The 12,227-nt window shown below is 47.7% G+C and overlaps 1 protein-coding gene across 3 annotated transcripts in view; it reads right to left on the bottom strand.

The window, feature by feature from the left end:
- The window catches only part of TMOD1 (tropomodulin 1), a 476,820-nt gene that overhangs the window by 45,601 nt on the left and 418,992 nt on the right, over positions 1-12,227 (bottom strand). For all 3 annotated transcript variants that reach the window (XM_069236536.1, XM_069236542.1, XM_069236532.1), the window contains exon 7: positions 8,166-8,273. In XM_069236536.1, the coding sequence (XP_069092637.1) occupies positions 8,166-8,273 (108 nt within the window). The remainder of the gene's footprint in view (positions 1-8,165; positions 8,274-12,227) is intronic.

Below are 12,227 nucleotides of genomic sequence, written 5' to 3'. Positions count from 1 at the left end.
CATGATTGTTACCTGACAAGTGGCTGAACAATGATGCCAAAGTCATTACAGTTGTTACCCATCTTTTAGGGTTTTGATGTGCTGTTTGATGATAGGACATGTGTAGGCTGGCATGGCATGTACTTCCTCAGGGACAATTAGTGATCTGTATGATGATATGGGCTGTTTCAGGTACATTAGATGTATTGTCTGATTTACTTCTTGAGCCATTTCAGACAATGAAGTACCTAATGTTTGGTTTTCTCTTCGTCTTAACAGCTGCCAATATGACTCCCATCCAGATTTGAGAGTTTCAGCGCAGGGCAATGCGTTACCGCCACATTCTGGATGGGGAGTCTGGGTTCCGCAACATGGCAAGGCGTTATCGCCATGAAAGAGCCTCCGGAGTGTGGAGGGCATTTGCCCAAGGAGGCCCTTTTGTGTCCACCACAGCCACCACCACCACCACCAGCACCACCACTACCACCCAGGTGGCACCAACAGTAGCAGGGACCTTTGCTGGACCATCAACATTGACAGCTCCATGACCTGTCACAGCACCACGTGCACCTCAGCCTACGGACATGGCACCGACAAGGGCCCATACTTCCTCCACTGGCACCCAGACCACCCCTGCTGCAGTCATAGTCCCTGCAGCTTTTAACCACATGCAACAGAACTTGGACCGTGTGTTACGTAAAATGACCAGACTGCAGCATGAGGTGGCACAAGTGAATCAAAGGGTGCGTGCCATCAAAAAGACCCTGCGGAGGGCCAACTTGTAGGCTTCTACTCAGCCATGATTCCCTCCCCTCCCTCCTCTTTCCTGGTTATTTAAATTAGTGGGTTTAGGGGGCTTAGTGTTAGGTTAGTACAGGCTGTTAGTTTAGTTAGTAGTAGTGGTTGGGGCTATCATACTTTTTACTACTGTTTTTTATTATGTGTGTGGGTGGGTGGCTGCGGGAGGATGTTGGGGTTTTGGTGTTTAAAAAAAACATTTATAAAAATAAAAAAATTAAAAATATATATATATATATTTGTTTAGTATAAGATAGTATGGGGGTCATTCTGACCCTGACGGGTGGCGGAGGCCGCCCGCCAGAGTTCCCCCCTCCGAAATACCGCTCCGCGGTCGAAAGACCGCGGAGGGTATTCTAAGTTTTTCCCTGGGCTGGCGGGCGGTCGCCAAAAGACCGCCCGCCAGCCCAGGGAAAAACTCCCTTCCCACGAGGATGCCGGCTCGTAATCGAGCTGGCGGAGTGGGAAGGTGCGACGGGTGCTGTTGCACCTGTCGCGTATTTCACTGTCTGCCAAGCAGACAGTGAAATACTCGTAGGGGCCCTCTTACGGGGGCCCCTGCAGTGCCCATGCCAGTGGCATGGGCACTGCAGGGGCCCCCAGGGGCCCCGCGACCCCCCCTACTGCCATCCGGTTCCCGGCGGGCGGACCGCCGGGAACTGGATGGCGGTAGGGGGGGTTGGAATCCCCTCGGCGGCGCAGCTAGCTGCGCCGCCTTGGAGGATTCAAAAGGGCGGCGGTACACTGGCGGGAGACCGCCAGTGTTGCCGGTCTGACCGCGGCTTTACCGCCGCGGTCAGAATGCCCTGCGGGGCACCGCCGGCCTGTCGGCGGTGCTCCCGCCGACCCTGGCCCCGGCGCTCTAAGACCGCCGGGGTCAGAATGACCCCCTATGTGTTTAGGTTAGTATATGTCGTCCTCCATGTGTCCCATCTTATAAGGGGGTTAGGGTGTTGATGTTTAGATTGTTTCATTAAATGTGATAAGTAAGTTTAGCTTAGGTTAGTTAGGGACATTTGTGGGTAAGGTGTAGTTAGAGTAGTTTAGGTTAGGTAAGGTGCTTCCCCTGGTATTAGCTTCTGTTTTTACTGTTTAATAGATATCTAGGTAACCCTTTACAGTATGTGTCAAATGCTTATAGATTAGGGCCTTGGAATGAGTGAACAGTGTCTATTTTGTATTAGCTTTTGTGTCCTATGCTGCAACCATATCCCAACTAAGCTGTTACATTGGCAGTTACACCAAAGTTACTTAGCTAAGATTCGGCCATCCATTTCACCCACCACTCACGGTTACTATGGATCCCAAAGTGTGGTTATTTTGTGATGTATGTTTTCAATGTCACATACTTTGCTAACAGATTTGGTATTGGGTACACTGTGTTAAGTCTGCCTGCAGTCTGATGTCCAAGCAAATCCTTATAAGGTGAGTGGTAGTATGCTCTCATGTAGTATGGTATACATAACTCACACCTATAATTTGTTACAATGTTCAGCCCGCTGACTTATTTGTATGGAAACTCATACACATCCATTCATGTTGTTTGGTGTGTGTTAGCTAGAAATTGGGGCAGATGTCACATACTTATGTTTTGACTTTCATTAAAAATTGAAGGCACTATTTTCTGGCTTAGGCATCCCTTGAGGAAGTGTTATTCTGTACAACACAGCATTTTGGTATATAGTTTAGATTTTCCTAAGAAATAACCCTCAGGGAGGGCAGATGATGGTACAACCTAGGCCACTGTGCATAGTTATCAGCCAAGATTCATTCAGGTCAGGTGTATTGACAATTAGTGATCATTGACCTGAGGTAAACATCACTGATGGCCATCACGGTTGATGTGTCACATTACACAGAGACAAAGTTGTTGTGTAAGTGCTGTAGTGCTATATGTACATTGTCCATGATTGTGAGTCCATTAGTGTGACATCTTCCATTGTGATCCTACAAAAGTGCAAAAGGACATGTCATTGGACATGCTGGGGTGCAGTGTCAGATAGTGCAGAGGACAGGATTCGCCAATGAGATAGTGAGAGACAATCACAGGGCAGGGTGACAAGATAAACAGTGGGTTGAAGAACAGTTGTTGCAAGACTGGCATGTTACAAATCACAGGACCTTGGTAATAGGTGGCCATGTGGCATGGCCTAGTGCTACCGGGTACTCTTACGGGTGAAGGTGATCTGTTCCACGTTTTCATCTTCTGATGTGTGTGTTGTCTCCTCTGCCCTTGGTGGTGGTTGTGAAGGGGCAACACACACCTCAGTGTATGAAGACGTGGAGTCAGACATCCCGGTAGCTGCTAACTGTGGGGCTCTTAAGGGCAGTACGACAGCAAGGAGGAGCTGCTGGTTCTTAAGAATAGCAGCCACATCACAGAGGTAGGCAGCCAGGTCGGCCCTGAGGGGTTCAATATTGAATTTGTGCACGCGTTGACAGGATTGTTGTTGTAGGTGTTGGGTCAACTCTATCACAGCTGTGCTGATTTCCTTCAACCTTTTTTCAAGTTCCTGCAAGATTGTTGTTCGCCCTTGCATAGCTGCTGCCTGTTCTTCAGTTGACATCATGCACAAACGCACCCCTCTAGCCTGGCTGCCATAGTTTGCATCCCCACCTGCACCTCCTTGGCCAGCTCCCGCTGTACTCCAACTACAGTTCTCTCAAAGCTGGTGCCAGGAGCTGGCAGGTCGTACAATTGGGGTGGTGGGAGGGTCCTCTGTGATGGCTGCTAGTTCTGTGCTCCTCCTTGTGACTGAAGGTGGGGTCTGGAGGGTTCCAAGGACATCTTGGAGGGTCTGCTGGCTGGTGTTTGTCAGCTCGTCATCCATGTCATCAGGGTAGTCCTGGACAGGCATATCCGCAGGAGAGCCATCGTCCTCTGCAATGAGATATAGTACAATTAGTGTGTCTGTATTGTGGGTTTTGTAATGTGACATGCCTGCCTTCTGTTTATTTTCACATTGTGATCTTGGTTCCTGTTCATTGTTCATGTCTATAATATAAGCATTCTCCCAGGCCTATGCCCCACCTGCATGTCACATGTATTGTGGTCAGTTTGTGGACTTGTCAGCATCACATCCTCTAGGTGTTGGTTCAGGCCAAAGTGTGAATTGCCACATTCTTGTCCTACTCATCCCTCCGTCTACTTCCATTCTCATGGTGAGGCCTTTCACTGACTGTGGGTGCTCTGATGGCACTAGCACCACACTTAACAATCTGGACCTGCCTCAGTCTCTGATCTTTTACATCCACCTATATGTAGTTGAGATCTAGCATATACTATGTATAGCTTTGTTATGGCACAATATGGATGTCAGCATTGGTAATGTGTACTGCTGATGTTGGGGAATGTGTGGTACATTGGATTACACTGATAGTCCTAACAGTGTTCCATTTCATCCTCTGACTGTGCAGGTGTATTTCTGTAACCAGTTACATGTGTCCTCCCCCTCAATGCTGTTGTCTGAGCAGTATGACATTTGGGATGTTGCATGGTGGCATTGGAGCTATTGTGACCCAGGCATAGGGTGGACACTGACATATGCAGCATGGTTATGTCATTAGTGCTGTGTACCTCCTAATGTTAATGACAATGGCTGATGTTTGTAGCAACTTTGGACAATCACATTTGACTGGTTTGGAACATTTGTATAGATTTCAGGGAATTGATAACGTTGTCATCCTGAACCCTCTAATTTGGGTGTGTTTGATCCATAGGGACGTTACTGCCATTAGCTACTTGACCTGCACACACAGCAGAGGTGTTAGTGGCAACTGTTGTCAATGTTACATTCCACTTGCAGGTATGGCCAGAGGTTGTTAATTGGGCCCTAGTTACTGTAGGGAGAATACTGGCTCACGTGTGACGGGCTGCCAGTTGTACGTTGTATCCTGCCCTCCTGGCCTGGCTTTATCTTTGCAACATCCTTGGCATGGCAGCATACCCCCATGCAAAGGTTGTTGGTGTTGTGTAGTAGTGTGCCCCAGGTTTCCTCTGAACGGGCCATGCCCCGTGCCGTGCCCCTTTACCCATTCCACTCCCTGAATATCATGACTTACATGCATTGTGAAGTAGGTACGTACACCCCCTGCTTACAGTTAACATTTGCGCAATTTAATTCCCCATGCGACTTACCCTGCATGTGTGTTGTCTCCTGGTAGTCTGCGCTGGCCTGTCCTTGAATCCCTGTGACGATCTCCTCAGGGATGACGGCTGCGACTATCTCCTCCACGTGGTCCAGGGCCTCCTGCAGTGCTGGACTCCCACCTCCAGCCTGCAGTGCTGCCTTCCTGTTCCTGGCCATCTTTTCCTTGGTCCTGCGCTTGCAGTCATGCCAGCGTTTCTTGCACTCGATGACTGTTCTCCGTACTTCTGCCACACTGTTTATCTTTTCAACAATTTGTTGCCATATTGCCTCTCTCCTACTGATTGGCAACTCTGAGGTGACAAACAGTTGGTGCTGGTGTTCCGTCACCTCTTTAACCAGAATTTCCTGCTCCTCTGCACTGAAGCAACACTTTCTTTTCTTCTTCTCCCTGTCCTGGGTCTTCTGTGGGTCCTCCTGGCTGGTGGTTCCTGTCTGTTGTCATCTTCCTGGGGTCTGTGCAAGCATCTGGGATCCATTTTGGCTCTCCTATGCACATTTTGCAGTGTTTGCAGAGCTTTTTGACGCAATTGTGTAAAAAAACAGCGCGTATCCGGTTTGCGATGTCGTAAACCAGCTCACAGTCTTTCTCGCCACGTTACCGTTGTTTTCCTTTACGACGAGACGCATTGATTTGAGTAAAAAAAAAAAGACTCACACCTGTGGTTTGCGCCGCCGTGCGTCAAAGTATAAATTTGACGCCCGCACGGCGCAAATGGTGTTAGCTGGCGGTAATATTTTTGACGCAAAACTGCGCTGACACAAAAGTATAAATATGGCCCATGGTGAGTTGGAAATGCCACTTTAACACCACATTTGCATCAAAATAAATGAAGCAAATATGGCACAAGGTGGCGCTGGCGCTAGGGGCTCATAAATATACACCATGATTTCTCTTTATATTTCTTCATTAAAGCGGTTTGATATGTCATTTTTTTAGAAATAAACACACATAATGGGGGTCATTTTGAAGTCAGCGGTCTTTTTTGAAGACCGCCGAGGGACCGCCGTGTGGAAGACCGCCAGTGGTGGCGGTTTGCCGCTCGGCCTATTATGACCGTTGGCAGCTCTCTGTCCTTTTACGGATGGAGAGCCGCCAACAGCCATACTGGTGGGAGGCGGGCAAGTGGAGGTTGCTCCACCTCCACCGCCACGCCAACAGAACACCGCCCAGCGAATCACATCCTGTGATTCGCTGTGGCGGTGTTCTGTTGGCGGTGTGGTGTCGGCGGAGCTGCCCCCATGGCTCCCGTCCCCTCCCGGAGGATCGTCGGACCAGGTAAGTCGATCGTTCGTGAGGGGAGGGGTGTGGGTGGGTGTTGTGTGTTGTGTGGGTGCATGGGAGTGTGCGTGTGTGTATGTAGAGGGGGTGTGTGAGTGCGTGTATGCTTGCGGGGGTGTTGTGTGTATGGGAATGAGTGCGTGTATGTCTGTGGGTATGTCTGTATGGATGTGTGCGTGTATGTTTGAATGTGGGTGTGCGTGTCTGACTGTGTGTGTGGATGTAGGCATGTATGTCGGCGTCTGTGCGTGTAAGTGGTGCGTGCATGCGTGTCGTGTGGGTATGGGTGATGTGATGTTGGGGGTCGGGGTGGGGAGGGGGGCCCTGCCACCTTTGGGGGGTGGCACGGGTGGTGGGGGCTGTAGGGGAGGGAGTCGGGGTGGCGGTGGGGGAGACCCCTATCAGTGCCAGGGAAGGAATTCCCTGGCACTGATAGTGCTTACCGCCATGGATTTCATGCCGGTTCAAACCGCTGGAAATCCACGGCGGTAAGCCGGGTCCAAATACCGCCGGCGATCTAGTGACGGCTGCCGGGCTGGAGACCCAGGTCTCCAGCCCAGCGGGCGGAACGGAGAACCGGCGGATGACCATGGCGCTAACCGCCATGGTCATAATTCCACAAAGTAAGACCGCCAGCCTGTTGGCAGTCTTACTGCCGGTTTAACACCGACCGTCAGGGTTGTAATGACCCCTAGTGTCACAAACGTACTGTAGCAAGTAAACAGATTTTTTTCTATCCTCAATTAAATGTTTAAATGTGCATGTATTTTGCACAGTGAGATCTTATCAAAATAAAATGAAGCTGACATCCCACCTCTCACTAGGCACATTTACGGAGCCTTTCATCTCTGTACTCAGTGCTAGCAGGCAGGAGCGGCTCACAGGGTCTCTACATTTCAAAATAAGCTTCCTGTCCCATTAGCTCAGACTAACAGCATGCATACATGTTCTGTCCAGTTTGCCTTCACCATTTCAGTTAAGTTATTTCAGTACCATAAGGGACGTTCAGCTCTTTTTCACTTACTCGTCTACAATATAGGATAGACATATCTATTCTTTGCCATTTGATTTTGTCTGTGTGTCATTTATTTTATCCAAACTCGTACCCATTTGTAATGCTGGATGCGCAAGAAACTCTAGAAATAATCACGGGCGGCTCCGCCATTAGGGAGGAGGAGCGTTGCTGCACGCCAGCAGCGGCAGCTGCAAACCTTCACAAGGACACAATAATAAACAGTGTTTATCATAATTTCCTTATAAAGAGGCGGGCCACGGGTTTGATGACGAGTGAGTGCTCAGAACTCCCCCTCAGAGAGCATGTGTATTTGGCCTGCACAGGCTCCCAGTCTACCTGGGAGCACCCTGGCTGGGCACTTCCAGCCACTCCTGATGCTGCTCTAAGCAGTGTCAGGATTGGCCGCAGGGCAGGTTGGGAGCCTGTGCCTACCTGCAGCAAAGGGAGAGGAGCGGCGCAGTGCGACGGAGGAGGTAAGTGTTTGTTTAATTATTATTTTAATTTAGTTTAATTTTTATACCCACTGGACCCCCCAATACCCCTCGTGCCGCCCTGCCCCGTTCGCGTGATGTGAGCCACACCTGGAAATAATACCACATCTTTTCAAAGCTGGCACTCCTGAAGTGCTGTGTCTGCCATTTGCTATGTGCTGACTCGAGTGGTGTTCCTTCTTTGATATGGATGCCTCTGTTTTGGCAAGCTTACCCATAAACTTAACTATATAACCCCAATTCCAAGGAATTACCCTGATGACATAGTGCCATATCAACGTTTCACAAAACTGGTGTAGCTCGGAGAGTAATAGTGCTAATACCTGCAAAGTAATGACATTTTGCAAATCACTGTAAATATGCACATCTCTACCTCTATAAACAAATACGGACACCCTATGAAAAGCATATTCTTCACATTTGAAGTGATTTTTAAAGCAGACATCACTTACAAAAGCAACAGGATCATTACTCCTTGTTCCTACTAAGCTTAATTTTTTGACATAGTTGTTTTTCTTCATTGATTCTGCGTAGGCTTTTAACGTTGGTATTGGGATGTTCTGTAAGAAAGGAAATACAGAAAAATGACAGCATATCAAATTGTGCCATAACGCTTCACACCATGCAATCACATCAAAACAACCAGTTTACTCCAAACTGCGAGAAAGCTGATAATCGGTGTAAAACCCACGTGGCACCTGGGTAGCTTTTTAAGAATTGAATAATGAGCCGTGCGCACATTTTAGCTTGCTCTATAATGCATGCCACCCCCCAGTCTTTACTGGGACTGAGCTGGGACTAAATGCAGTACAAATGGTCAATTCCAAGGCTGCTCTTGAAAAACCTTTTATTGTGTTTTTCAGAAAGAGATAGAAACTGAAATGTACGATTGTTTCTGACCCATTGCCCCCTTTCCTGCATTACACAGCAGTATTAATTTAGCTTAGTCACACGATCAACATGAGGACGTGAACAAGGCTATAAGATACTGAACCCAGTGGTCATATTGCTGACCACGTAATAATATGCCCAGTGAGTTTATGTACAAAAGGAACTAGGGGACAAACCAATATTCCTAGGTCCCTTCGAAATTATTCACTTATTTTAGAAAATGATTAATGTTAGAACCCATGAGCATTAGCATTAACATGAACATTAAACGTTAAGCTGAGCAGAAAATAATCACCACATGGAATTTAAAAGATTCAGTGTAATGAGGTGATACACAAGTGAATAGTGGTGCAGTGCGCATTTGGGGTAAAAGAAGTGCAGGTATACATATGTAGTATTCAGGCTCTTGGATTCAATATGCACAAAATGCAATTCAAAATGTTAATCACATCAACATTTCGAGTCAGATTACCATCTAGGCAGGGTCATCAGGACTATTGTGAACCAGCACGTTGATACAACACGCTGTATCAGCATTGCCAGAAAACTCATTATATCTGACTGTGGACTCTATGATATTTCAAAGCAGAAATCTTGCATCTGATAGAAGTCTGGATTTTCATTTAAGAAGTGGGTACAAATGCCCATGCTGCTCGGGAGTAGGGGAGCAGGCCCAAAACTCTGTCTTGGGGAGTTTGTGTGATGGGGCTGGTGGAGCTACTTAAGCTACCATGTAAGTGAATGACACTGTTCCCAGTTAAAAAGTGTGGCATATATCTTTCCTCTTTTTCTTCATTGACTCTCTCTCTCTGCAGGATACATCGTACGTGCACACAGGCTACTGTTTCAGCCAACGAGTTTTTGGATATTTTGGATATCAAATTTTGGCTCCTGTGGATTTTTCATATAGGTCAGTGGTTCCCAACCTTTTGACTCCTGAGGACCCCCCACTGAATCACTACTGGAACCCAGGGAACCCAAGCAATTTGTACGATTTAGATTTCAAATATTTAAATAGTAATTCGCAAAAAATACACTAACAAGTACACACCAAACAGACAATCGAATTACTAACTATTTTATTATTTTATATTGAAAAAATATGCAAAAATTGAAAATCTTGGCAACTAACTTTCCAATGTTTGGTTTTATTTAAGAAAGCTGAATCCTCAGGTCAGATTCTACATTTCCAAAGTAATTTTTGTTTTTATTTTTTAGGTTCATAAGATCTGAGAAAGCTTTTTAATATAATATGTGGTAGGGAAAGGAAGGACTACTTGTGCGCTGAAAATTTCGACGCACAGCTTGTTCCGCGGTGAAAAATTCACCGCATGCCGATCCAGAAAGACGCCGCTCGACGCGACGCCTGCGGTGCGACCGGAACTTCGGCTCATGGCCTCACATGGACAACGCCACCTGACTTCCAGAGGGGAAATCGACGCGACGCCTGCCGTGAGAAAGAAAATTCCACGCACAGCCTCCCGGAACGTCGCGCAGCCGGATAACAATCAGAGGAATCCACGCATAGACCCTGGGACATCTGGTAATCCCACGAACCATAGAAGGAGACGGTCCGTGAGCCGGAAAACGACGCACGTCTTCCCCGAGTGAAAAATAACGACGCAAGTCCGTGTGTGAAGGGGCGAAACTGACGCACACACCATTTTTCCTCCCGTAGAACGACGCACGTCTCCCCGCGTGAAAAATAACGACGCAAGTCTGTGTGTGAAGGGGCGTAACCGACGCACACACCATTTTTCCACGCATCTCCTCCTCTGCGGCCCTCTGCGGAGATTTTCCACTCCAAACCAGGTACTTTGTGCTTGAAAGAGACTTTGTTTGCTTTTTAAAGACTTAAGACACTTCATATCACTTTTTTGTGATATCTCTACAAATTCATATTGCATCTTTGATCGTTTTGACCTGCAAATTCCCAGATAAATATTATATATTTTTCTAAGCACTGTGTGGTGTATTTTTGTGGTGCTATATTGTGTTATTGTATGATTTATTGCACACATTCTTTACACATTGCCTTCTAAGTTAAGCCTGACTGCTCGTGCCAAGCTAACAGAGGGTGGGCGCAGGATAGTTTGGATTGTATGTGACTTACCCTGACTAGAGTGAGGGTCCTTGCTTGGACAGAGGATAACCTGACTGCCAACCAAAAATCCAATTTCTAACATTGGTGATCAGCGGTGAGGATAGGACTTGTATTTGGCAGTGACATACAGTAGCTAAGTATTTCACTACCTACCCACAGATGAAGGTCAACTTGATTGTTCATCTTTTTGCTTTTGGGTTCTCTGATGTCCTCCTGGATATATTATTGATTTTGGACTTTGATTTTTGGTTTTGCCTGTGATACCTTGCCAGATTGGGAATGGATTCCAGCTTCACAGAAGACTACTATGTGTCAAACCTTGTACCTGTTGAATCCCTCACTAAGGCTGAGCTGAGGGGGCTTTGCAGGAAATGGGGACTTCCCATGCCAAGGAGATCCACTAAGATGGAACTGCTAAATATCTAAGTAGCCTGGGGAGAAGCACAATGGGCAGAGGAACAGGCAGCAAAGAACCAAAGGAATCATAGCCCTGAGAATGATTATGAGGAGGAGGACTACTCAGATGAGGAAAGAGAACCAGTGAGAGATGAATGGCTCCTAGCTCAAGAGCGGCAGCTGAAAGAGCTAGATGAGTTTATTGAGAGGGCTGAGACAGCAAGAGCCTTGGCCCTGGAAAAAGAAAGGATTGCAGCTCAGGAGCTGAGCTGTGAAGAGCTGAAACTGGAAGCCGGAAGGGCTGAGTCCAGTTCAGATGGTGGCAGCAAAAATCTTGCATCCAGTACTGCTGAAGAAGGGCACAAGCCCAGAGATGTGGTGCCCAACTTGAAGAAGGGAGTTGACACACCACAGGCGGTTCAAGAGTATGAGGTAGTTCCCGTTATGCACAGGGTCCCTGAGAAGGATTGGGGAACTGGCACAGGGAGTCATATTCCTACTGGGGGGGGTACTTTACTGGCTCTGGAAGAGAGTGACAGGGAAAAGGGTTCCCCCCTGGTGGACGTCCTGGATATAGAGTGTGGAGACATCCCAGAAGAGTATGGGTAGAGTGTCAGAGACAGTCAGATACTGTCTCACCAGTCTCAGGAGGGTGATGTAGAGTGCTTTTTCAAGGCTGAGTCACTGGATGGTTGGGTGAAGGGTACTGTGGTTAATACATGTGAAGGGCAGAGTGATGTAATTGCTGGAGAGCATATGTCTGGTCCTTATTTTCCAGAGCTACGCCAACACCAGGTGGAGTGTGAGTTCTCTTACCCCAGGCAGCTTACAATGGAGGCAGGCTTCTGGGTGAATACCAGAGAGTCTGAAGAGGCATTTGGGGGTGCTCCTGAAGGGAGTGGTCTAGGTGTTTCCCAACCAAGTGAGGTGGGAGAGGATTGTAGTGTCCCAGGTAGGTCCCAGGTCCTAGAGGGTTCCATGAGGGAACACCAGGAGGGAAGCCTAGCCTGTACCGTAGGGCCACCTGTTGAGGGAGGCCCTGCAATGTCAGAAGAACTTGGGGGGGGTGACTGTAGCCAGCATCCCACCAGTTCTGGTGTCTGGCAGTACCACTCCTAGAGGG

This window comes from Pleurodeles waltl, chromosome 1_2, assembly GCF_031143425.1.
Source record: "Pleurodeles waltl isolate 20211129_DDA chromosome 1_2, aPleWal1.hap1.20221129, whole genome shotgun sequence".
NCBI classification, from domain to species: Eukaryota; Metazoa; Chordata; class Amphibia; order Caudata; family Salamandridae; genus Pleurodeles; species Pleurodeles waltl.
Note: the sequence above shows the minus strand (reverse complement) of the source record. Positions and strands in the feature narration are given on the sequence as shown.